Source organism: Sus scrofa, chromosome 6, assembly GCF_054392235.1.
Source record: "Sus scrofa isolate SSC_HxYL_T2T_F1_AM1 chromosome 6, Sscrofa_HxYL_maternal_Yorkshire_Landrace_v2.0, whole genome shotgun sequence".
In the NCBI taxonomy this organism is placed as follows: Eukaryota; Metazoa; Chordata; class Mammalia; order Artiodactyla; family Suidae; genus Sus; species Sus scrofa.
Genome location: NC_139388.1, coordinates 162,133,345 through 162,160,903, shown reverse-complemented (window position 1 = coordinate 162,160,903; position 27,559 = coordinate 162,133,345). Strand labels below are relative to the sequence as shown.

Below are 27,559 nucleotides of genomic sequence, written 5' to 3'. Positions count from 1 at the left end.
ACTTGCAGTGTTCCTCGAATCTGTCACCCAAGATAAATGGAAGCATGATGTCTCAGGGTGAAGGGCTTGATGGGGAGGCTGGAATGCGGGCAAGGGGGTCAGTCTTCATTTGAGCGAGGTTATTTCCAGGCCATGGTGGAGGGTCTGAAGATAGCTCCTCTTTTGAAAGGACGCCTCCCTGTTCTTCCCACTGTGTAGGCATGAGAAGGGGCCTCATAGGCTGGGAATTCTGAGTCATGGTGACCTCACAAAGACCGTAACACTGCCCGAGATGGGGGGAGCCTAGGTAAGCTGTGGGGTGGCTCTGAGAAAGTCCCAGGGGTGGGGGCAGCCTCCACAAGGCAGTTACCACCTTGACCCCCCCCCCCCCGGGTAAAGGTCTTTCCCCCCCTCTGGCTGTAATTCCACAGTTAGAGCTTCATATCTTTGACTTAAGACTGAATTTTCTGTTACCATGTGGATGCCCCAGGTGGAGGTAACGCATTGAACTTTACATCAGCAGCTTAAGGCTCGGGGACAAAGGAATTTAGGCTATCAAGTTCTGAGAAGGTGGTGGGGTGGGGGTGTCCTGGGGAGCAGAGGGAACGTGAGAAGACACAGGGAGGGTATAGCATAGACTAGGGGAAGAGGAGGCAGAGAACCTAAAAGCCAGACTTGGTCTTTTTCTCAAGACCCCCGACCCAGAGGAAGGAAGGGACAGTGAGGATGGACATGGACTGGGAAACTCTTGGGGGCCAGGCTCTGTGATCATCACTGTGCATTATCTTTTTTTTTTTTCTTTGTCTTTTTGCCTTTTCTAGGGCTGCTCCCGCGGCATATGGAGGTTCCCAGGCTAGGGGTCCAATGGGAGCTGTAGCTGCTGGCCTACACCAGAGCCACAGCAACGCAGGATCCAAGCCATGTCTGCGACCTACACCACAGCTCATGGCAACACCGGATCCTTAACCCACTGAGCAAGGCCAGGGATCAAACCGCAACTTCATGGTTCCTAGTCGGATTCGTTAACCACTGAGCCACGATGGGAACTCCTCCATTATCCTATTTTATTTGCTGCACTTACCTTGTGGATTGAATATTAAGATAGACGCACAGTGTGGGGAGACTTCCTGGCCAGGCTTCACCTTTGGTAAGAGACAGAGCAGGTTTTGAATGCAGGTCTAACTGACCCCAAAGCCCTGGGTGTGTGCGTTATAGCTGGGTATCCAGAGGGGTGTGTGGTTTTCACTGTGCTTCTCCTCTAGTTTAGAGGCCTAAGAGTGACAAAGGGGAGGTTCCCGTTGTAGCTCAGGGGAAACACATCTGCCTAGGATCCATGAGGACACAGGTTCGATCCCTGGCCTCACTCAGTGGGTTAAAGATCCGGCACTACTGTGAGCTGTGGTATAGGTTGCAGACGCAGCTCAGATCTGGCATTGCTATGGCCACAGCTCCGATTCGACCCCTAGCCTGGGAAATTCTATATGCTGTGGCTGTGGCCCTAAAAAGACCAAAACCAAACCAACCAACCAACCAAACAAACAAACAAAAAAACAGTGGCAAAGGGAATGGGGAATGAGAAATGGGAAAATGTGGCTTCTCTGAGTGATTCATACCTCGAGAATCTCTGGGGTCTTGTAGGGAAATTGTGAGCTAAGAATACCTAGGGTTTGTTTGTTTGTTTGTCTCTTTAGGGCTGCACCCACAGCATATGGAGGTTCCCAGGCTAGGGGTTGAATCAGAGCTACAGTTATTGGCCTACACCACAGCCATGGCAACGTAAGATCTGAGCTATGACTGCAACCTACACCACAACTCATGGCAATGCCGGATCCTTAACTCACTGAGCGAGGCCAGGGATAGAACCTGCATCCTCATAAATACTGGTCAGATTCATTTCCACTGAGCCACGACGGGAACTCCTGAGTACCTAGGTTTGAATCCTTCTTCTACCACTTGCTGAGAGCTTTGTAAAAATCAGTTTATGTTCCTGAGTGACTAAATTAACTTTTCAGTAAATGAGGATAATGATACCTGTCTTGAAGAATTATCATTCATTCATTCCCTTACTCCATGTTTCTGCACCTTCTCTGTGTGTTAGGCTCTGTGCCATGTGCTGGGAAAACAGAGGTAACAGACAGACACTAAGTTCTTTCTAAAGTAAATAGAGCAAGGAGTTCCCATCGTGGCTCACTGGTTAACAAATCTGACTAGGAACCATGAGGTTGTGGGTTCGATCCCTGGCCTTGCTCAGTAGGTTAAGGATCTGGCATTGCCATGAGCTGTGGTGTAGGTTGCAGACGCGACTCGGATCCAGCATTGCTGCGGCTGTGGTGTAGGCTGGCGGCTACGGCTCCGATTCGACCCCTAGCCTGGGAACCTCCATGTGCTGCGGAAGCAGCCCCCAAAATGGCAAAAAGACAAAAAGAAAAGAAAAAGAAATAGAGCAATCCTCTGATACAAGGTGATCACATGAGGGCACCTTGCCCACATTTAAGGGTTCCAAGAAGACTTCCTGGAGGAAAGGACACCTAAGCTGGCACCTGAAATGTGACTAGACATTAGGCAGGGGAAGTGATGGAGGTTTAGGTGGGTTGTCTTTGGGAAGTTGATGGGAAGAGGAAAGAGTATTTGCAAAGGCCCCATGTTAAGAGGGATGCCAGCACATTTGAAGCAGTAGGAGAAATTGCAAGTGGCTCAAGGGCAGGGCTGAGGAAGGGGTGGATGTAGCTGGGGACAGGGAGGAGCACTGAAGCCTGTGGGCTGAGGGTCCTGATCAAAGAAATGTAGACATCAGACTACAGATCAGGCTGTCTTCCCTTGTGGCCTGTCCCCCAGCTCTGTGGTCATCATTTTGGGGAGGCGCAGCAGGGGGAGAGTTTTGAGAAAACACTGATTCCTGGATTACTTCGGAGCAGCAAAGTAGAATTTCTGAGGGTGGGGCCTGAACATCTGTCTTTTTACAAAACATAAACTCTACCGCCACCCCACAAACTAAAAAGCCGTACAAAGTCATGGACGAGTTCTAGGAGGAGAATGGCATGGTTGAATTTGCATGCATTCCATGCATCCTTATTTCTCCTTCATCCCTAAAGGATAGTTTTGTCAGTTATTGAATGTATGGTTAACAATTCCTTTCTTTCAGCACTTGAAAAATATGTGCCACTGCTCTCTGGCCACTGTGGCTTCAGATAAGACATCTACTTTCCTTCTAATTAGTGTTTTCCTAGGGCAGACTCTCAGGTTGCTTTTAAGATTTATTTCCATTGCTTTTCGTTTTCAGAAATTTAATCATGATGTCTTCTGGGATGGATATCTTTGGGTTTGTTCCATTTGGGATTTTCTCAGCTTCCTGAATCCATATGTTTGTCTTTCCTAAGTTTAGGAAGTTTTCAGCCATTACTACTTTGAATATTTTTCAGTATTTTTCTCTTCCCCTTATGGAACTCTGATGATACTAATGTCAGATATTTTGTTCTGTTCCATAGATCCCTGAGGATCTGTTCACTTTTTTTTTTCTAGTTTATCATGTCTCTGTTTTCAGATGAAGTAAATTTTATTAGTCTGGCTGAAGTTCATTCCTCTGTCATCTCCAGTTTACTATTGAGCTCATCTAGCAAGTTTGAATTTTTTTTTTTTCAGTTATTGTGACTTAAAAATAATTTCTATTTAGGAGTTCCCATTGTGGCTCAGCTAGTTAAGAATCCAACTAGTATCCATAAGGATGAAGATTCGATCCCTGGCCTTACTCAGTGGCTTAAGGATCCAGTGTTGCCGTGAATTGTGGTGTAGGGTGCCGATGTGGCACAGACATTGTGTTGTTGTGGCTGTGGTGTAGGCCACAGCTGCAGCTCAGATTCGACCCCTAGCCTGGGAAATTAAATATTTTCTATTTAAATTTGGTTATTGTATTTTTTTTTCTCTTTAGGGCTGCACCCTTGGTATACAGAATTTCTCAGGCTAAGGATCAGATCAGAGCTGCAGCTGCTGGCCTACACCACAGACACAACAACATGGGATCCGAGCCACACCTGCGACCTACACCAAAGCTCATGGCAATGCCAGATCCTTAACCCACTGAATGAGGCCAGGGATCAAACCTGCATCCTCATGGATACCAATTGGGTTTGTTTCCACTGAGCCACAACAGGAACTCTTGATTATTGTATTTCTAATAACTTCAATTTCTTTGTTGAATTTTTTTTTCATTTGTTTCAGAAAGATTTAGAATTTATTGTTTTCTTTTTTTCTGGCTATGCCTATGGCATGCAAAAGTTCCCAGGGATGAAGTCCATGCCACAGCAGCCACCCAAGCTACTGCAATGACAATGTTGGATCTTTAAATCCCTGAGCTACATAGAGACTCTGGTTGTTGAAGTATTTTTATGATGAGTGCTCTAAAATCATTATCACAAATTCTGACACCTAATTCATCTCAGTGTTTATGTCAGCTATCTTTTCTCAAGATGAAATTTTCCTACTTTTCGTATGACAAATCATTTTTTATTTTATAATTGACATTTTGGATATCATGTTCAGAGATTCTTGATCCTATTTAATTCTTCTCTTTTAGCAGAAAGTCAACTGGTTAAGGTTTGGATTGTAGGTTCTGTCCTACTTTTGTTGACTGTAGTTCCAAGGGTAGTTTTGTTTGTTTGTTTGTTTTTATGATTACACCCACATCATATGGAAGTTCTAGGGCCAGGGATTGAATCCAAGCTGCAACTGCAACCTGTATATAGCTATGGCAATGCCGGATCCTTTAACCTACTACACTGGGCTGGGGATCTCACCTGTGCCTTCACAGTGACCTGAGCTGCTACACTGTACCACAGTGGGAATTCCCCAGTGATAGTTTTCAGAGCACTAGTCTGCTTTGTTCTTCCAGTACTGTTGAGGCTCTTGTTTATTCCTGCTGGTGTTGCCTGCAGAGGAATAAGGTGCTTCTCTGGGCCAACAGTTGTGACTGGGGGGCCAGAAGTTGTGGACCCTAGTAAGTGTTTTGGGATTAGGCGGAGGGCCCAAGATGCAGGATCTGCTGACCCTGCTACTGCCACTGCCCTGGGTATGGAGTAGGGACTAGGGCTTCCCCCAGGGCTCCCCCTGTGTTGGACTTCCCCTTTTCTGGACCCTTGGCCAGAGAGAGTAGGCTTTTCTTCCTTCCTTCCTTCCTTCCTTTCTTTCTTTTGCTTTTTAGGGCCGCACCCATGGCATATGGAGGTTCCCAGGCTAGGGGTCGAATCAGAGCTATAGCTGCTGGCCTACACCACAGCCACAGCAACGCCAGATCCTTAACCTACTGAGTGAGGCCAGGGATTGAACCTGCAACCTCATGATTCCTAGTCGGATTCATTTCCTTTGTGCCACAACCAGAACTCCAGGCTTTTCTTTTCTTGCATGTGTGTGTACACACTCTTGACAGATTAGTGTTACCCAGATCCCAGTCAGGGATATGCGGGAGATAAAAAGAAAACCCTGGAGAACTTACTACCATGTCATTCCTCTAGTCCCAAGATTCCTTGCTAGCCCACCAGCTCTTTTTAGATTTCAGAGTTCTTTTTTGGTTGTCTGTTGAATTATTTCCAGGATATTTAGTTGTAGTTAGAAGAGAGGAGCAAGGAAGAGTGAGTCTACACCTTCTAGTCTATTACATGCATTTAAAAAATTGTGATTAAAATATATACGGCATAAAATTTACTGTTAGTGACACTTAGTACTTTCATAATATTGTACAATAGTCATATTATCTTGTTCTGGAGCACTTTTGTCTCTCAAAAGGAAACTCTATATAGTTTATTTATTTTCCATTTATAATGATTTTTATTTTTTCCATTATTGCTGGTTTACGATGTTCTGTCAATTTTCTACTGTACATCAAGGTGACCCAGTCACACATACATGTCTACATTCTTTTTTCTCCCATTATCAGGTTCCATCATAAGGGACTAGTCATAGTTCCCAGTGCTGTACAGCAGGATCTCATTGCTAATCCATTCCAAAGGCAATAGTTTGCATCTATTAACCCCAAATTCCCAGTCCATCCCACTCCCTCCCCCTCCCCTTGCCACAACCACATGTGGCAACCACATGTTCTCCATGTCCATGATTTTCTTTTCTGTGGAAAGTTCATAGGTGCCGTATATTTGATTCCAGATATAAGTGATATCATACGGTATTTGTCTTTCTCTCTTTCTGACTTACTTCACTTAGTATGAGAGTCTCTAGTTCCATCCGTGTTGCTGCAAATGGCATTATTTTGTTCTTTTTTATGGCTGAATAGTATTTCATTTTGTATATATACCACATCTTCTTAATCCAATCATCTGTCGATGGACATTTAGGTTGGAAACTCTATATAGTTTAAATAGTCTCTTCCTATTCTGTCCTTTCATCTGCCCCTGACAACCTCTTTCCCTCTGCTTTAATATTCTTCTTCTTTTTTTTTTTTTTTTTTTGGTGTTTTTAGGGCAGCACTTGTGGCATATGGAAGTTCCAAGCCTAGGGGTCAAATCAGAGCTGTAGCTGCTGGCCTACGCCACAGCCGCAGCAACACCAGATCCGAGCTTTGTCTGCGACTTACACCACACCTCATGGCAACATTAGTTCCTTAACCCACTGAGTGAGGCCTGGAATTGAACCTGCATCCTCATGAATACTAATTGGGTTTGTTGCTGCTAAGCCACAACGGAACTCCCTGCTTTTTTTTTCTTTCTGCTTTTTTTTTTTTTTTTTTTTGTGCCTGTACCCCGGCACATGGAAGTTCCTGGGCCAGGGATTGAATCCAAGCCACAGTTGTAACCTATGCCACAGCTGTGGCAATGCAGAATCCTTAACCAGCTGCCCTGGGACTCCTTGGTACTAGACTCTTACCAGCCATATGTTTTACACATATTTTCTTCCATTCTGTAGGTCATCTTCTCACTAATAGTATCTTCTGATGCACAGATTTTAAATTTTGCCAGGTCCAATTTACCTATTTTTTCTTCTGTTGTTTATGTTTTTGGTGTCATATCTGAGAAATCATTGCCAAATTCAAGGTCCTAAGATTTTTATTCCCATGTTTTCTTCTAAGTTTTATAATTTTAACTCTTATATTTAGATCTTTAATCCATTTTGCATTAACTTCTGTATCTAGTGTGAAGGGGGTCCAAATTTATTCTTTTGCATGTTGATTTCCAGTTGTTTCACCACCATTTGTTGAAGATACTATTCTTTCCCCACTTAATGGGGTTGGCATCTTTGTCAAGGATCAGTTGACTGTAGGAGTACTTTTATGGTGCAGTGAGTTAAGGATATGGCATTGTCACTGCAAAGGCTTGGGTTGCTCCTGTGGCATGGGTTTGATTCCTGGCTCAGCAACTTCTACATCCCCTGCCAGTGTAGCCAAAACAAACAAAACAAAACAAAAATCAATTGACCATAGTTGTGTGGCTTGTTTTCTCTGGACTCTCAATTCCACTCCATTGGTCCATATGTCTATCCCCTTGCTGGTAACATAATATTTTTTGTTTTGTTTAGTTTTTTTAACTTATATTATTTATCTATTTATTGCTTTTTAGGGCTGCACCCATGGCATATGGAGGTTCCCAGGCTAGGGGTCAAATCATAGCTACAGCTGCCAGTCTGTGCCACAACCACAGCAATGCAGGATCCAAGCTGTGTCTACAACCTGCACCACAGTTCACGGCAACACCAGATCCCTGACCCACTGACTGAGGCCAGGGATCAAACCTGCAACCTCATGGTTCCTAGTTGGATTTGGTTCCACTGCGCCACGACAGAAACTCCTGGTATCATACTTTTGAACGTAATTTCAAAGGAAGATACTTGAGGCTCAACTTGGAAAATGGTTTGCTGGGAGCTGTCCTTATATACAGGGATCATTGCTGAGAGGGCAGTTCCAAGACCAAACCCCAAACCAATGGGAGCTGGACTAGGGTTTAGCAGTGATGACAGAGATACGGGGAGGTATTTGGAAGATTTTCTGTAGCCAGACTTAGCAAAACTTGGCCAAATTTGGACTCAGCAAGTGCAGGAGAGAGTAGTCAATGCTGATACTGTTTCTGGCTTGGGTACTTGTGCCAATTCCTTACAATGGAAGAGAATATGAAGGTCGAATTTAGGGGGAAGATGGCAAATTCTGTTTTGGATTCTCTAGGTCTGAGATACCTCAATGCCAGAGTGTGTCTGTGTGTTTGTGTGTGTGGGGTGGGACACGCATATTCACATGAGCCCCTAACACATTTCAGGCCCATATATCTGATCATCACGTTCTTCATGAGGACCCAGAAGGTCCACTGAGAGTTCCTCCTCCCGAGAGCTCCAGAACCCTTGTCTAGGGCCTAGAAGGGTTCATAGAAGTGGAGGTGAGAGTAAGGATTCAGTCCATGATTCCTTAGTCTTTGACTGGACAAAGTGTTTTAGGGCCATCCTCTATCCTCCTCATTTGGGGCCCCCGGGCTTGGGGGCCAAGGCCAACTATGTGGTAACCTCCTTTAGCTCCTTGGGTCTCACCCCAGGCCCTCAACAACCATGCACACTCTTCCCCATACACAACATCCTCTTGGTGGAGGTGAAGGTGTGGGCTGCCCTGTCACTGTCGGGCTGAAGCCTTGCCTGTCTGTTGCAGGGTGGAGGAGGAGGACTGAGGGAACAGGAGAAAGGGGGGAAGATCGTCTCTTTTCTCATGGATCAAGGAGGGTCAGCCAGGGTTGAGACTTACGGCTTTGTGCCTAGTGACCCCCTATTGTGCACCTGCCGTGTCAGATGGGGAAAGATTATTCCCTTCCACAGGTTGAACCGGTTAGGCTTTCTGTCTCATAGGCTGTACCTGACTCACATTTTTCCAGGTTGAAAATACCTCCCTTTATTAACTATGGTGCGTGCGTGTGTGTGTGTGTGTGTGTTGTGTGTATGTGTGTACATGTGCAGATTTGCGAGTATGCACACAGGCAGCAGGGGTGATCCTGGGTTTTTCGGGGGTTGAGCCTTTTTATAAGTTTGAGGCTCATCTTTAAGTAGAAGACAGAGGAGTTCCTGTTGCAGCTCATCGGAAACGAATTCGACTAGGAACTATGAGGTTGCCGGTTCGATCCCTGGCCTCACTCAGTGGGTTAAGTATCCGGCATTGCCGTGAGCTGTGGTGTAGGTCACAGACACAGCTTGGATCCTGTGTTGCTGTGGCTCTGGCGCAGGCCGGCAGCTACAGCTCAGGTTAGACCCCTAGCCTTGGGAACCTCCATATGCCATGGGTGCAGCCCTAGAAAAGACAAAACAAACAAACAAACAAAGCATAAGTAGAAGACAGAATTGTGAACATAAAATTAAGAGCAGTCACTTTGGAAAGGAACTGTATAAGCAAGGAGCCTTGAAATTTTAAAATTCATTAGCTTCAGGGTCATATCCCCTTTGCTGCTAATGGTAGGTGAACCCGTCCTTGCTCTGAGGTAGGTTGCAAAGCTGTGCATGAACTGCTTGCTTGTGAAGGTGGGTCCTGCTGGGCTGTCAGCACTTGATTCCTCTCTGCGCACAGTACCTGGCAGAGAGGGACAGAACAAGTAACTAATGTCTGGAGATGACCTTCAGTGGGCCAAGTGGCCCCTGCCGGACACTGAGACTTCAGTCACCCTGGGTGGCAGGCTTTGTGCTCACCATGTATTAGAGATATGGAGGATGAGAGCCAGAGGGGAAAGTCTCTTGCCCAAGTTTACTAACGCTAATAAGAGGACCACCTGTGATTTGAACCCAGGACAACATGACTCCAAATCTGGTTTTCCCAAAGCCAAGCCGTAAGAATGCAGAGAAAAATTTATATCTATCTGTCTTTCCTTTCTCTCCTTCCTCCCTCCCTCCCTCCCTTCCTTCCTTCCTTCCTTCCTTCCTTCCTTCCTTCCTTCCTTCCTTTCTCTGTTTCTTTCTTGTACTGCACCTGCTGCATATGGAGGTTCCCAGGCTAGGGGCTGAAAAAGAGCTGTAGCTGCCAGCCTACACCACAGCCAGAGCAATGTCAGATCTGAGCCGCATCTGCAACCTACACCACAGCTCACAGCAGTGCAGGATCCCTAACCCACTGAGTGAGGCCAGGAAGCGAATCCTCACCCTCATGGATATTAGTTGGGTTTGCAACCTGCTGAACCACAATGGGAACTCTCAGGCTCACTTATTGAATATCTACTGTGTGGCAGGTGCTGTGCTAGACTCGTACGGATCTTACTGTCTGGTAGGGAAACCAGCTAGTGTTTCCCAGGGAAGGGGAAATGGACAGGATGCCCTGGGAACGGACAAGTCGACCTCACCTGGGAGATCTGGAAGGCCTGTAACATCAAAGCTCAGATCTGCAGGGGTGACGTCGTAGGTGTTAGCCAGGGAATGAGGCTGGAGAAGCGGGGAGCCTGACCCGAGGAAGGCCAGACTTAACCTGGGAGTCTGACTCTTTGGAGAAACTCAAAGGGAGTTGAGGGATGTTGGAATGGTTGTGGTGTGGTGGTGGTGGTGCGGGCGGAGAGGGAGGGAGTATCGCGGAGCAAGAAGGATGCGAAGGGAGGTGGGGCCAGAAACAGGAAGGCCTTTTTTCCATCTTGCTAAGGACTGGGGATGCTGTCCTGAAGACAACGGGAAGCCATGGGTGGCCTAAGGAGATGGTCTTGGCTGCCTGAGGGCCTGGGGGCTGGATGACTTTCCTCTCCTTGACTTCTGCTTCCTTAGTATATAATGGAATAACCATACCTAACTTCTGGACTCTGTGTGGATATGTGTAGGGGCATTTGGTTAGCAGATACGTATGCCTGGCCCTTAGACTTTGCTCTGTAAGTACTGAACAAGCCTCCCTTGCCTGACTTGATCTCCTTCTGCCTCTCCCAGGGGCCCAGTCCTGCTTAAGAACACCATGCATGCAGGTGAGCTGTCCCTAGGATTCCCCGCAGGCCTGGGGGTAGGGTGGGGGTGTGGTGGGGTAGGGGGAGTTGCCCCAGCAGCAGGTTGCTGGGTTGAGGCAGGCTCTCTTTTGGATGACTGCCTGCTCCTCCAGGTAGCCTGCCTCATCCAGAGCAAACTGTTAAGGGTGGCGGGTGGCTCTGCCAAGGCCGCTTTGGGAATCTAGTGCTACAGCCATTCACAGAGTACTTCTGACAACTTAGGGGCTGGCTGGAAGCAGGGTACGTAAGGAGGCTCGCCCTTTCCTTTTTCTACCTTAAGGCGGGAGAGTGTCCCCATCTGCCTCGTGTTTGTGGACTTCCTGCCCTGGCCCTGGCATGGTGCTAGATGCTGGGGATGCCCGGGGGATACGATGTGCCTAGGCCTCCCCAGTGGGGAGCTCATCTCTAGCAGGGGCTAGACCACTAAACCCGTCCCTGGAATAAAGTGCCATGAATCATTTGCTCGGAGGAATGAGATGGGCAAGGACAGGAGGAGAAGGTTCCAGGCCAAGGGAACTGCATTTAGGGGCCACGAGCTGCGAGGGAGCAGGGTGTGGTCAAGGAAGAGAAACACGGCGTGCGGCTGGCCTGGGGCGGTGGCGGTGGGGGTGGTGGGAGAGCCCTAGGCCAAGGCTGGCAAGGTGGGCTGGGCAGGGTCACGGACCATCTTGGACGTCAGGAAGGGTGCCCACAGGTGAGCCATGGCTGAGTTTGCCTTTTCTCCCCCTCAGGAACACTGCAGGGAGCTCGACAGTCGGCTACTGGAGAAAAAGGGGCAGTGGCATTGAGGGACCTCCAGACCAGGCATGGCTCTGTGTCCAGGGGCGAGTCTGGCCCCCCTCGAAGACTCAGATATGACACCCAGTCTCAACTCCGCTCCACCCAGTCCTCAACTCCCAGGTTTAGCCTCCGGCCCCATCTCTGGGCCCAACCCGGACGTGGACCTTGCTCCTATATTGAATCTACCCCCGAGTCCGGGCTTGGCTCTCGTTCCAGATCTTAATCCAACTCTAAGTCCTGTCTCAGAGGAGACCCCTGGCCTGGGGTCTGATAACACCCCCAGACCTGATGAGAGCTGGGACTCGGCTCCAGCCTCCCTCCAGATCACCGCTGCCCACTCTGGCGAAGACCCGGGTCTGGATTCCAATCAGGTCTCGAGGCCTCCCTCACAGGGGGCCCTATGTGCAGCCTCAAGCCTCCTCCTGAGCCCTGGCTCTACAGAGGCCAAGGGTCTGAGCTCAGGGAACCACTCTGGGCCAAATTCTGAGGTGGCTTTCAACTCAGAAGGCAAACCCTTTGATTTGGGTCAGAGTAACTCCAACCCTTCCAGGCCTGAATCAAACCCACTTGAAAGGCCTTATTCAAAAGAAGACCTTGTTCTGGGCCACAGCATCTCCAGGCCAGGCTCAAAAGCGCTCCTTATTCCAGCCTCAAACGCTTCTTTGGATCCTGACTCCAATCAGCTGCTCAGCGTGGGCTCAAGAGACATCTCCAAGGTGGACCTGATTGCAGCTGCAAGTTCTCACGGGTCCCTAATCCCAGACACGAAGGAGACCGTCACTTTGGTTTCACAGAACCTCTCTGGGTCCATTTCAAAGAGAGCCTTAGCTGCAGCCTGGAACACGAGTTCGAAGGGAACCATCAGCGTGGCTGCAAACGGCAATCCCAGGTCTGACTTGAACATGACTGTCACTCAGGCTTCATGCTTGACCCTGGTTCCTGGTTCCAGTGATGCGATCAGCCTGCACTCCAGCACCCACGGACCCAGCTCCACCCTTTCTCCACCCTCGTGCATGACCCTGATCCTGGGCTCCAATGAGACTCTGAGCTTGGGCTCCAGCCTCATCTTCAGTGACACCTCCACCCTGACACTGAGCAGCCAGCAGGACTGTTCTGAGGACAACAGCCTCCACACGGTGCCGCTGGCGGAGGAGCTGGAGAGCTGGAGCGAGATGCCTAGCGTCGGGGTGGGCCACTTCCCACTGGGGTTTCCCACCAGCGACACCACAAACAAGGACTCCACGGCCTTCCAGAGCATCCCTCAGGGTGAGTAAGGCCAGGGTGCCAGTCCTGGAGAGGACACTGACCTGGAAGGGCTCTATTCAGACCTGCAGGACATGGAAGGGAAGAGACAGGGGAAAGGACGGGCACAGCATACAATGGATAACATGGAACGTATTAATTATACATAAGAGATCTAGTGCTCAGCCTCTGCTTGCTGTGTGACTTGGGACAAGTTACTTAATCTCTCTGAGCTTCAATTTTCTTAACTGTAGTACAGTATGTCCACATAATAATGCTTTCATTCTGTCCAAATTACAAGTCAACTCACTAACAAGACCTACCTTTCTTTCTTGGTAAAGTTCAGACCTGGCTTCTCAGGTCAAGTTGGACTGATGGAGCAGGCAGGTATGAGTTTTTGAGATCCCCATCTAAGTGAACCTTTGGGGAACTATCTGGAATCTGTGTCTCATTTCTGATGTGCAGTTCTGTAAATTAATTCTGTAAATTAATTAGTTTTTGATGTTGTAAAGATCTTCTTCCAGTTATTTATATATCCAGATATTTTGTTTGTTCATGCACTAATACCATACGGCAATTAATAAAAATACCATGGCTTTGCATTCATATCTGATAGAGTGAGGCTCCCTCTGTAATGTCTTCAAAATTATTCTGAGGACAACAGCATCCACACCATGCCCTAGAAACTATTAAAATACTTTCATTTTTTCCATATAAATTTAAAAATACATTTGTCTAGGTCCTCTAAAACTCTTTCTGGCATTTTTATTGGAATGTTTTTAATTTATCCATCTTTTCAACTTTTATTTTCTATAGACTATGTCCTTTACTAGAATTTTAAAAATTCTCTGTAAAAGACTAGAGCATTTTTTTTTTCTTTTTTAGAGCCGCACCTGTGGCATATGGAAGTTTCCAGACTAGGGATTGAATCTGAGCTGCAGCTGCTGGCCTATGCCACAGCCACACCAACACCAGACCTGAGTGACATCTGTGACCTACACTTCACCTTGCAGCAGGGCGGGACCCTTAACCCACTGAGCGAGGCCAAGGATCAAATCTGCATCCTCATGGATGCTAATCAGGTTCTTAACCTGATGGGCTGCAACAGGAACTCCCTAGTGCATTTTTGGGTAGATTAATTCCTAGGTACTTTGTAGTTCTTATTGCTACCAGGAATAGTATCCTATTTTCTTTTTCAAAATTTTATTATTTTATTTTTTAGTATTTATTTTTAGTAAAGTATAGTTGATTTACAGTGTTTTCTGTCAATTTCTGCTGTCTAGCAAAGTGACCCAGTCATACATACATATACATTCTTTTTCTCATATTACCTTCCATCATGTTCTATCACAGTGATTGGACATAGTTCCCTGTGCTTTACAGCAGGACCTCATTGTATCCTAGTTTCTAATATAATTCTTTTTTAATTACTCAATGAATTTTACTACATTTATAGTTGTACAACGATCATTACAAGCCAATTTTATAGCATTTCCATCCCAAACCCCCAGCGCATCCCCCCACCCCCCAACCTGTCTCATTTGGAAACCATAAGTTTTTCAATGTCTGTGAGTCAGTGTCTGTTCTGCAAAGAAGTTCATTGTGTCCTTTTTTCAGATTCTACACGTAAGTGAAGCATATGTTGGTGTCTCACTGTTTGACTGACTTCACTTAGCATGATAGTTTCTAGGTCCATCCATGGTGCTGCAAATGCTGTTATTTCTCTCCTTTTAGTGGCTGAGTAATATCAGCCATTAAATCACATCTTCTTGATCCACTCCTCTGTCGATGGACATTTAGGTTGTTTCCCTGTCTTGGCTATGAAAATAGTGCAGCAATGAACATTGGAGTACATGTGTCTTTTCGAGTCATGGTTTTCTCTGGATAGATGCCCAGGAGTGGGATCGCTGAGTCAACTATGTTTAGTTTCCTGAGGAATCTCCATACTGTTTTCCACAGTGGTTGCACCAATGTACAATCCCACCAACAGTGTACTAGGGTTCCTTTTTCTCCACACCCTCTCCAGCACTTAGTGTTTGTAGACTTTGTGGTGATGGCCATTCTGGCTGGTGTATGTGATAGCTCATAGTGGTTTTGATTTGCATTTCTCTAATAATTAGTGATGTTGAAGATCTTTCATGTCTTCTTTGGAGAATTGTCTGTTTAGATCTTTTGCCTATTTTTTGATGGGGTTGTTTGGTTTTTTTTTTTTTTTTTGGTATTGAGCTTCAGATGGTGTTTATAAATTTTGGAGATTAATCCCTTGTCAGTCACTTCAGTTGCAAAGATTTTCTCCCATTCTGCATGTTGTCTTTTTGTTTTGTTTAGGGTTTCCTTTGCTGTGCAGAAACTTTTAAGTTTAATTAAGTCCCATTTGTTTATTTTTGTTTTTATTGTCATTACTCTAGGAGGAGGATCTGAGAAGATATTGTGGTTTATGTCGAAGAGTGTTTGGCATATGTTTTCCTCTAAGAGTTTTACAGTATCTGATGTTATATTTAGGCCTTTAATCCATTTTGAGTTTAGTTTTGTGTATGGTGTTAGGAAGGGTTCTAGTTTCATTCTTTTCCATGTGGCTGTCCAGTTTTCCCAGCACCACTTATTGAAGGGGCTGTCTTTTCTCCATTGTGTATTCTTGCCTCCTTTGTCATAGATTAGTTGACTGTAGGTACATGGGTTTAATTCTAGCCTGTTCCACTGGTCTATATTTCTGTCTTTGTGCCAGTACCATACTGTTTTGATGACTGTAGCTTTGTAGTATAGTGAAGTCAGGTAGCCTGATTCCTCCAGCTCTATTTTTCTTTTTCAGAGTGTCTTTGGCTATTTTGGGTCTTTTGTGCTTCCAAACAAATTTTAAAATATTTTGTTCAAGTTCTGTGAAAAATGTCCTTGGCACTTGATAGGGATTGCATTGAATCTGTAGGTTGCCTTGGGTAGTATAGTCATTTTGATAATATTGATTCTTCCAATCCAAGAGCATGGTATGTCTTTCCATCTCTTTGTGTCATCTTTGATTTCTTTCATCAGCATCTTATAGTTTTCAGAGTTCAGGTCTTTTGTTTCTTTAGGTAGGTTTATTCCTAAGTATTTTATTCTTTTCGATGTGATGGTAAATGGGATTGTTTCCCTAATTTCTCTTTCTGATCTTTTGCTGTATAGAAATACAGTCAGTTTCTGTGTATTAATTTTGTATCCATTTCTAATATAATTCTTATTTTGTCCTGATGATGCTAATGATGGAGAGGAACTTTATTTATGGGAGTTGATCTGATTTTATTTATTTATTTATTTATTTATTTAGTTAGTTAGTTAGTTAGTTATTTTCTCATTTTTGGCTGTCCTGCAGCATATGGAGTTCCTGGGCCAGGGATCAGATCCAAGCTGTAGTCTCAACCTAAGCCACAGCTGTGGCAACACCAGATCCTTAACCCACTGTGCTGAGCTGGGGATCGAGCAAATGTCACAGCCACAGCAAGGCCAGATCTAAGACTCACCTGTGACCTACAGTGCAGCTCATAGCAATGCCAGATCCCTGACCCACTGAGCAAGGCCAGAGATCGAACTTACATCCTCATGGATACTAGTTGGTTTTGTTTCCACTGCACCACAATGGGAACTCCCAAGTTGATCTTTTTTTAAAAAACAACTTTTTTGGTGTTCCTGCTGTGGCACAGAGGGTTAAAGATCTGGTGTTGTCTCTTTAGCAACTTGGGTCACTGCTGAAGCTTTGGTTTGATCCCCAGCCGGGGAACTTTAATATGCTGCATGCACGGCCAAAACACAACAAAAAACAAAACAGCTTTATTGAGATAACATTTACATATCATTAAAGTCACTCAAAGTGTACAATTTAATGACTTTAAAATATACACAGTATTTGCAAATATCACCACGATCAATTTTAGGATATTTTCATCACCCCCCAAAAAATCCCAAACCCGTTAGTTATCACACCCAGATGTTTTCAAGACTCCTTCATGTTGCAGCCTGTGTGTCATGTACTTCACTCCCCTTTGTCGCTGAATGATATTCCACTGCATCGATATATCACATTCATTTTATCCATTCATCAATTGATGGACATTTGTGTTGTTTTTAGTTTTGGGGTTTTTTTTGGCCATGCTTTCTTTAGACATGTGGACATTCCCAGGCCAGGGATTGAATCCGGTGCCACAGTAGTGACCGGCACCATTGCAGTAACAACACCAATCTTTAACCTGTTGTGCCATAAGGAAACTCCAGCTTTTGGCTATTTTGAATAATGTTACTCTAAGCATTCATGCGCAAATTTTTAAATGGGTGTGTTTTCATTTCTTTTTGGTATATACTTAGGAGTAGAATTGCTAGGTCATATGGTAACTCTATGTTTAATCATTTGAAGACCTGCCAGAATGTTTTCCAAAGTTGCTGAACTATTTTACATTCCCACCTGCAGTGTATGAGGGTTCTAATTTTCCTTTCTTTCTTTCTTTCTTTTTTTTGTCTATTTAGGGCTACGTTGGCAGCATATGGAAGGCCCCAGGCTAGGGGTAAATCAGAGCAGTAGCCACTGGCCTATGCCACAGCCACAGCAACATGGGATCTAAGCTGCGTCTGCAACTTACGCCACAGCTCATGGCAGTGCTGGATCCTTAACCCACTGAGCAAGGCAAGGGATTGAACCCACATCCTCATGGATCCTAGTCAGGTTCCTTAACTGCTGAGCCATGAAGGGAACTCCCTGGTCTGTCTTTTTCACTATAGCCATTCTAGTGGGTATGAAGTATCTCAATGTGGTTTTGATTTGCATTTCTCTGATGGGTAATAATATCGAGTGACTTTTCATATGCTCATCAGCCACTTCTATATCTACTGTGGATAAATGTCAGTTCAGAAACTTTGCCCATTTAAAAAATTGGGTCACGTGTCTTTTTTTTTTTTTCCTACACCCATGGCATATGGAAGTTTCCAGGCCAGGGACTGAATCTGTACCATATCAGGAACCCAAGCCATTGCAATGACAACACTGGATCCTTAACCCACTGTGGCACAGGAGAACTCCCATAGATCTTTTTATTTTTTACTTTTATTTTGCTTTTTAAGGATGTACCCATGGCATATGAAAGTTCCAGGGCTAGAGGTCCAATCAGAGCTACACCTGCCGAACTACACTACAGCCACAGCAATGCAGGATCCGAGCAGCATCTTTGAACTACACCACAGCTCATGGCAATGCCAGATCCTTAACCCACTGAGTGAGGCCAGGGATAAAACCTGCATCCTCATGGATCTTGGGATCATAAATCTCTGAGCCACGAAGGGAACCCCCCCACATGTCTTTTTATTATTTAGTTGTAAATGATCTCTATATATTCCAGATATGTTATATCCCTTATTCCCAGATAAGAGACATACTTTATCAGATATATAATTTGCCAGTATTTTCTAACCTATGGGCTGTCTTTTTGCTTTGTTTTATGGCATTCTTTGAAACAAAGATTTTTTTCACTTCAATGATGTCCATTTTATCTATTTTTTCTTTTATTTTTTGTGCTTTTGGCATCATAGTTAAGAAATTATTGGAGTTCCTATTGTGGCGCAGCAGAGACTAATCTGACTAGTATCCATGAGGATGCAAGTTCGATTCCTGGCCTTGCTCAGTGGGTCAGGGATCCAGCATTGCTATGAGCTGTGGTGTGGGTCACAGACACAGCTTGGATCCCCCATTGCTGTTGCTATGGTGTAGCTCTGATTTGACTGCACTGCAGCTCTGATTTGACCCCTAGCCTGGGAACTTCAATATGCGGCAGGTGTGGCCCCAAAAAACAAAACAAAACAAAAACCAAACAACAACAACAAAAAAGCAAAATAAGTTATTACCTAGGAGTTCCCATAGTGGCTCAGCAGAAACAAATCCAACTAGAAACTATGAGGTTGCAGATTTGATCCCTGGCCTCACTCAGTGGGTTAAGGATCTGGCATGGCCATGAGCTGTCGCAGACTCAGCTTGCATCCTGCGTTGCTGTGGCTGTGGTGTAGGCTGGCAGCTGTAGCTCCAATTTGACCCCTAGCCTGGGAGCCTCCATATGCTGCAGGTGTGGCCCTAAAAACAAAAACGAACAAAAAAAATTATCACCTAATCTAAGATCATAGTTATGCCTATGTTGTCTTGTAAGAGTTTGATAAGTTCAGTTTTAAAATTTGGATATTTTATCCATTTTGAGTTAACTTTTTTTTGTTTACACTTATGCATATAAAAAAGTTCAGTAACACTCATTTTTAATTTTTTCTTAAAAATATTTTTTATTATGGTTGATCTACAATGTTCTGTTAGATTCTGCATACGGCAAAGTGACCCAGCCACACACATATTTTATATTTATATATATATATATATATATTCTTTTTCTCATATTATCTCCTATCGTGTTTTACCACAAGTGATTGGATATAGTTCCCTGTATTATACAGCAGGCCCTTATTGCTTATCCATTCTAGATGTAATAATTTGCCTCTACCAGTACCAAACTCCCCATTCATCCCACTCCATCCCCTTCCCTTGGCAACTACAAGTCTGTTCTTCAAATCTGTGTGTCTGTTTCTGTTCTGTAAATAGGTTCATCTGTACCATATTTTAGATGCTAGATGTAAGTGATATCATATGGTATTTGTTTTCTCTTTCTGACCTACTTAGCATGAGACTCTCTAGCTGCATCCATGTTGCTGCAAATGGCACTATTTTGTTGTGTTTTTTTATGGATGAATAGTATTCTATTGTGTATATGTACCACGTCTTCTTAATCCATTTATCTGTCAGTGGACATTTAGCTTGTTTCTATGCCTTGGCTATTGTGAACTATGCTGCAGTGAACATAGGGGTGCATGTATTTTTTCAATGAAAGTTTGGTCTTGGAGTTCCCATTGTGACTCAGTGGGTTAAGAACCTGAGTAGCATACATGAAAATGTGAGTTCGATTCCTGGGTTTGCTCAGGGGGTTAAAGGAGACTGCATTGCCATGAGCTGTGGTATAGATCAAAGATACAGCTTGGATCCTGCCTTGCTGTGGCTGTGGTATAGACGTGCAGTTGTAGCTCCAATTCAGTCCCTAGCCTGGGAACTGCCATATGCCACAAGTGTGGTCATAAAAAGCGAAAAAAAAAAAAAAAAGGAAAGTTTTGTTTGGATGTATGCCCAGCAGTGGCATTGCTGGATCATATAGTAGTTCTATATTTAGTTTCCTGACGTACCTCCATCCTGTTTTCCACAGTGGTTGTACCAGTTTACACTCCCATCAACAGTGCAGGAGGGTTCCCTATTCTCCACACCCTCTCCAGCATTTGTTATTTGTCAATTAATTGATGGCCATTCTGACTGGGGTGAGGTCATACCTCATTATAGTTTTTTTTTTTTAAGATTTTTATTTTTTCTATCATAGTTGATTTCTGCTGTACAGCAAAGTGACCTAATCATTCATATGTGTATGTGTATGTATATATACACATATATATTCTTTTTCTCACCTTATCCTCCATCAAGCTCCATCACAAGTGACTAGGTATTATTCTCTGTGCTATACATCAGAATCTCATGGCTTATCCACTCCAAGTGCAATAGTTTGCATCTACTAACCCAAAATTCCCAGTCCATCCCACTCCCTCCCCTGGGCAACCACAAGTCTGTTCTCCAAGTCCGTGAGTTTGTTTCTTTTCTGTAGAAAGTTTCATACGTGCCATATATTAGATTCCAGATATAAGTGATATCATATGGTATTTGTCTTTCTCTTCTGACTTCACTTAATATGAGAGTCTCTAGTTCTATCCATGTTGCTGCAAATGGCATTATTTTGTTCTTTTTATGGCTGAGTAGGATTCCATTGTGTATATATACCACATCTTCTTAATCCAATCATCTGTTGATGGACGTTTAGGTTGGCTATTGTGAATAGTGCTGCAATGAACATAGGGGTGCATGTATCTTTTTCAATGAAAGTTTTGTCTAGATAAATGCCAGGAGTTGGATTGATGGGTCACATGGTAGTTCTATATTTAGTTTTCTGAGGAACCTCCACACTGTTTTCCACAGTGGTTGTACCAATTTCCATTCCCTTTTATCCACACCCTCTCCAGCATTTGTTATTTGTTGACTTGTTCTTTTTTTCTTTTTCTTTTTTCTTTTGTCTTTTATCTTTTTAGGGCCGCACTTACAACATATGGAAGTTCCCAGGCTAGTGGCTAAATCAGAGCTACAGCTGCCAGCCTACGTCACAGCCACAGCAACTTGATTCTTTTTTTTGTCTTTTTAGCTATTTCTTGGGCCGCTCCCGCGGCATATGGAGGTTCTCAGGCTAGGGGTCGAATCGGAGCTGTAGCCGCCGGCCTACACCAGAGCCACAGCAACGCGGGATCCGAGCCGCGTCTGCAACCTACACCACAGCTCATGGCAACGCCGGATCCTTAACCCACTGAGCAAGGGCAGGGACCGAACCCGCAACCTCATGGTTCCTAGTCAGATACGTTAACCATTGCGCCATGACGGGAACTCCAGCCACAGCAACTTGAGATCCGAGCTGCATCTGTGACCTACACCACAGTTCACCACAATGCTGGATCCTTAACCCACTGAGCAAGGCCAGGTATCGAACCTGAGTCCTCATGGATGCTAGTTGGGTTCGTTAACCATTGAGCCACGATGGGAACTCCTGTTGACTTGTTAATGATGACATTCTGATACCGCTGTGATGTGGTACCTCATTGTTGTTTTGATTTGCCTTTCCCTAATAATTAGTGATGTCGAGCATTTCTTCATGTGCTTGTTGGCCATCTGTATATCTTATTTGGAGAAATATTTATTCAGGTCTTCTGCCCATTTTTCAATTGGATTGTTGGTTTTTTTGCTGTTGCATTGTGTATGTTGTTTGTATATTATAGAGATTAAGCCCTTGTCAATTGCATCATTTGAAACTATTTTCTCCCATTCTGTAGGGTGTCTTTGTGTGTGTGTGTGTGGTTTCCTTTGCTGTGCAAAAGCTTTTAAGTTTGATTAGGTCCCATTTGTTTATTTTTGTTTTTATTTCTGTTACCTTGGGAGACTGACCTACAAAAACATTTGTACAGTTGATGTCATCTCATTGTAATTTTGATTTGCATTTCTCTAATCATTAGTGATGTCGAGCAGCTTTTCATGTGCCTGTTGTCCATTGTATGTCTTCTTTGGAAAAATGTCTGTTTGGGTCTTCTGCGCATTTTTTGATTGTTTTTTTTTTCTTCCCATTGTGTTGTATGAGTTGTTTATATATTTTGGAGATGAAAACCTTGCTGGTTGCATCATTTGCAACTATTTTCTTCCACTCTGTAGGTTGTCTTTTCATTTTTTTTTTTTATGGTTTCCTTTGCTGTGCAAAACTTCTAAGTTTGATTAGGTCCCATTGGTTTTTTGTTTGTTTGTTTGTTTGTTTTTGCTTTTTAGGGCCCCACCCACAGCACATGGAGGTTCCTAGGTTAGGGGTCTAATCAGAGCTGTAGCCTCCAGCCTATGCCACAGCCACGCCAGATCCGAGCCACATCTGTGACCTACACCACAGCTCACAGCAACACCGGATCCTTAACCCACTGAGCAAGGCCAGGGATCGAACCTCCCACCTCATGGTTCCTAGTCGGATTTGTTAACCAGGACAGGAACTCTCTGCACTGTGTCTTTTTAAAAAAAATATTGTGTTTTCCAACCCATAGTCTATTTATATTTAATGTAATTATGCATAGTTTAAAATTGTTTTTAGAATTTTTTATTGAAATGTAGAGATTTACAGTTATGGCTAATTTGATAGCTATCATCTTATGTTTGTGTTCTTTGTTTTCTTGCTCTCTGTTTATTTTGTTCTCCTTTTGGGTTCTTTGTTTGTTTGTTTTTGCCTCCCTCTTTTCTCCCTTACTTGTATGGAAATCATATACTCTTTTAGTCTTAGTGATTTTCTAGAAGCTGCAGTGTGCATATTTAATTGATCAAAGTCCAAATTAATCAATGCACTTATCTTCCTCCCAAACAGTTTAAGACATATGCTAATCCCATTTAACACCTCACCCCATAATTTATATGCTCTCCTGGAAATATATATTAATCCTGTCTTTTTCTTAATCCTGTAAACATTATTATTATTATTATTATTTTGTCTTTTTGCCATTTCTTGGGCTGCTCTCGCGGCATATGGAGGTTCCCAGGCTAGGGGTCCAATCGGAGCTGTAGCCACCAGCCTACGCCAGAGCCACAGCAGCTTGGGATCCGAGCCGCATCTGCGACCTACACCACAGCTCACGGCAACACCAGATCGTTAACCCACTGAGCAAGGCCAGGGATCGAACCCACAACCTCATGGTTCCTAGTCAGATTCGTTAACCACTGAGCCACAACGGGAACTCCACGTTATTATTATTTATATAGTTAATATCCTTATAGTTACATGACTATTAACCTCTTTCTTTTCCTTATTTGCTTATTGCATCTCAAACTTTCCATCTAGGATTAATTTCCTTTTGCCTTAATTGTGTCCTTTAGAATTTCCTTTAGCAAATTCTGCTGATGGCCAACTCTTTGCATTTTTTTTCTGAAAATGCTTTTATTTGTACTTTATTTAAAAAATTTTTAAATAGGGAGTTCCCTTCGTGGCTCAGTGGTTAACAAACCCAACTAGTATCCACGAGGATGCGGGTTTGATTCCTGGCCTCGCTCAGTGGGTTAAGGATCTGGTATCGCCGTGAGCTGTGATGTAGGTTGCAGACGCAGCTGAGATCCCACGTTGCTGTGGCTGTGGTGTAGGCTGGTGGCTACAGCTCTGATTCGACCCCTGGAAACCTCCATATGCTGCTGCCGCTGCAGCCTTAAAAAAAGACAAAAAAATTTTTTTAAATAATAAAAACTTGCATAAGATTTAAAAGTACAAACACTGTATGCAAAAATGTATGAACATTTTTTTCTGAATAATTTGATAAGTAGCCAAATGATGCCCTATCATTCCTGAATTTTATTGTGTGTTTCTTACAAAAAAGGATAAAGTTAGCAGTCAAAAGTCATGACAATAGTACTGATAAAATGCTACCATCTAACCCTCAGGCCCCATTCAAATGTCACCAATTATCCCAGTAATGTTCTTTATTTTTTTAAAAAAGTATCCAGCTCAGAATCACACAGTGCACTTTTTTGTCTGGTCTATTTTGTTTCCCTCCGTCCTCAGACTTTCCCTGACTGGCATGTCCTCGATACCTTGGAAGAGGACAGGCCAGCTCCTTTGGAAGATGTGCCTAAGTGTGTTTGTCTGATGTTTCTGCTCGATCGGATTCATGTCATACATCTTTGGCAGGAAGAGCAGAGGCGTGATGCTGGGTTTTTCTCACTGCAACTTATCCGGCGGTGTATGATTTTGATCCATTACTAGTGATGTTACTTCAATTGCTTGAGGACAAGGGTTTCTACTAAGATTCTCCACTCTAATGTTATTGTTTACTCCTTTGTGATATATACCATGTATTTAGTATTTTGCAAAAAAATTAGGGAGGTACTTTGGAACTTTGTAAATACCCCATTTCTCATCAAACTTTCATTTGCCGTCTTTTCACTTGTGGCCTCCTGGTTTACTCAATGGATTATAATCTGCTGCTACCATCATTTCATGTGATACTCAGACTTTTCCCAGTTTGACCAGTGGCATCCTCTTTGAGCAAGCTTTTGTGTCTCTTTGAGATGGTCCCATAATTCCTTGAGCTCTCATCCTTGTTTTCCGGTATATGATGTTTCAGGTTCATCCTGTACTTTCTCCACCCAAGTCCTAGAATAAGCCCTTTCTCCAAGGAGCCTTGTATCTTTTAGTGGAGAATGGTAATTAGAAGCCAAGATTTTGGTGCTAGTTATATTCACTGCTATTGAGGTGTCTCTGCTTCTCACTATTGTCTTCATCTTCCAGCAGCCTCTGGTGGCCAAGATGCCCCTGAAGTTCTAGGGTCTTCCTTCTTGGGCTTCCCCTCAACCCCTTAAATTAAGGGCTATATTGGCCCTGCTCAGCCGTTGCCCATACCTGAACCAATCCCTCTGGCTGGGGGCACAGGAATCTCTAATTGGCGAAGTGTGGGTTCCAGGTCCACCTTTATATTTTTGTTTGTTTATGGAAGTATAGTTAATTTTCAATATTATATTAGTTTTGGAGTTCCCATCGTGGCGCAGTGGTTAACGAATCCGACTAGGAGCCAATAGGTTGTGGGTTCGATCCCTGGCCTTGCTCAGTGGGTTAAGGATCCGGTGTTGCCGTGAGCTGTGGTATACGTCGCAGATGCAACTTGGATCCCGCATTGCTGTGGCTCTGGCGTAGGCTGGTGGCTACAGCTCTGATTCGACCCCTAGCCTAGGAACCTCCATATGCCACGGGAGTGGCCCAAGAAATGGCAACAAGACAAAAATAAATAAAAAAATGAAGAAGGCTGATGGGTGGAGTTTGCAGAATTCAGCTTCACCTAGCTACATGGAATGAGTATCCCACAGGGAAGACAGGGGCTTTTTCACCAGAAGAAAGATAAGCAGATCTGGGGCTGACAAAATAGTGCATGTCTACTCTAACAAAGAAGAGATTAGCTATAAATTGTGATAACAACTGGAAGAAGAGAATAGGATGGCACCTGAGAGAATCACAGTGGGCCCTCCATTAGCTTGAAGGTCAGGGGAGGCCTCTCTGAGGAGCAGCAGGCAAGCAGAGCCCTGAAGGATGGGGCTCTACCTGGACACGGGGATATGGCGGTGGAGGGGCCCAGGTGGAGGTAACCACTTGTGCAAGGGCCCTGAGGGGGAAGCTTGCTGGGCCTGTATGGAGACCGGAGTGGTGGGAGCATGGTGAGCGAGGGGGAAGAAGGGGGAGGCAAGGCTGGGGAGGTGGGCAGGGGAGACAGACGGGAAGCACCTTAAAGGCACTAACAAGGATGCTGGCTTTATGCTCAGGGGGGTAGGGTGCCCATGAAGGTGTGTTAGGGATGGGAGCTCAGCTTGGCTACTGGAGGAGGTCGGATTGGAGGGGGGCAGTGGGGGAAGGGAGAGAGGACCGTGTTTCTCCATGTTTGTGCCTCCCCTCCTCTCTCCTCAATGGAACCATGGTGTGCAGGAACCTTCGAAGAAGTAGACTCGTGCCTGGTGAAGGTGCCAGAGCAGAGAGCAGATGGCAGCAAAATGGCTCTGGTATGCTTCCTGCCAAGCCCCACCTGACTTTCCTAGGATGCCCTCTCCCCCCACCCTCCCACCCCGTCTGCAGCCCCAGTATTCCTCGTTTCTCTGCCCCGCTCTTCTTCCCTCGGTACTCATCACCATCCGAGGTGCAGTCGGCTTTACTAGTTCCTTGCAGTTACCTTATTGCTCCTTAGTCTCTCGCACGGGGATGCATCCTCCACACATCAGGCGTTTTTGCCTGTCTCCTTCCCGGCTGTATTCCCAGCATCCAGAGCAGTGCCTAGATCAGAGGGCCTCCTTAAGTTTTTTTAAACAACTGAATGGATTGTGAGAGGGTCTCAAAAGGGGAAGAAAAGCTAGAAAGGACCTTTTTCAGGACACAGGCCCCAACCCAGATCTTGGCCACACAGCAGGCCTTGGGAGGCCAGAGAAAGCCAGCATCTACAGGTCTTGGTGAGGGCCACCGGACCGGCTAGTGGATGTGCAAGTGACACACGGAGTGTGGTGGGTCCGCCTGGTTGGTGGACAGAGTCTAGAGGCAGAGGGTCCACCCAGGCCAGGCCATGCAGGAGAGAGGACCTGCCCTCAGGCTGCTGTAAAGCAAGTTCCAGTCCGCAGGGTAACACGGGGGGAGGGGGGAATGGAGGTGGGAGGAGGTCACAGGGCCAAGAACAGTCTTGCATTTGGAGAGCTTCTGTCCTCATGCTCTGCCATTCTTCTAGCTGTCCACCTTGCACTTGCCACACAGGCCTTTCTCTTATCTCACACGTGCCACACTCATTCCTGCCCCAGGGCCTTTGCACTTGTCATTCCTCCTGTCAGGAAGGTTGTTCTCATCCATAAAATGGGCATAGTAAGGTTGGAGAGAGGCCTGTGTTAGATAAAGTATGCACAACACTGGGCATGGTACCGGCCACCCAAAGGGCTTATTACTGCCATCCTCCAACAAATTGTATGGAGTCCCCATTGTGTGTCAGGCACTGTTTCAGGCCCCAGAGATACAACAGCGAAGTGACATTCCGTCCAAGGTAGACAGGCAGACCCGCCCCCTAGTTTTTTCGTATGGCTACCTCTTGTCATTCAGGACTCAGCCCAAGTGTCACCTCCTCTAAGGGGCCTTCCCTGACTTTCAGTCTAAATTAGCTGTCCCTCTACCATCAGTTTTGCAGTTTATCAATTACTATTTAACAAGCCACCCCCAAACCTAATGGTTTAAAATTTCCATTGGCTGCTGGGGGAGTAAGGATGGGAGGGACCCAATGTCTCCTGATTCTAAAAGGTGTCTGGGCCCCGTGGGGTAGTTCTTCGGCTCTGCCTGGTGTAGACCGAGCTCACTGAGGGGGGCTGAACCATCCGTGATTACCCCGATCTTCTAGGGAATCTCACGTGGTGTCCTCATTCATTTTGTGGTCTGGTCTAGGCTTTCTAGCAGCATGGTGGCTGGATTCCAGCAGGAAAAAGCTGCTAGTTCCCT

General features: G+C 45.0%; 1 protein-coding gene across 31 annotated transcripts in view; it reads left to right on the top strand.

The window, feature by feature from the left end:
* Positions 1–231: 231 nt before the first annotated feature.
* Positions 232–27,559, top strand: part of MROH7 (maestro heat like repeat family member 7) — a 69,110-nt gene continuing 41,782 nt past the window's right edge. For 9 of the 31 annotated variants that reach the window (XR_014808213.1, XR_014808217.1, XR_014808212.1 and 6 more), the window contains exons 1-4: positions 285–475; positions 10,837–10,871; positions 11,621–12,935; positions 26,024–26,097. Coding sequence is in view for 10 of the 31 variants with exons in the window: in XM_084964986.1 (XP_084821112.1) it covers positions 11,696–12,935; positions 26,024–26,097 (1,314 nt within the window). In the remaining 21 variants the exon portion in view is untranslated. Of the gene's footprint in view, positions 476–10,836; positions 10,872–11,620; positions 12,936–26,023; positions 26,098–27,559 lie in introns of all 31 variants that reach the window. The other 22 variants (XM_084964990.1, XM_084964989.1, XM_084965002.1 and 19 more) reach the window with 13 other exon arrangements.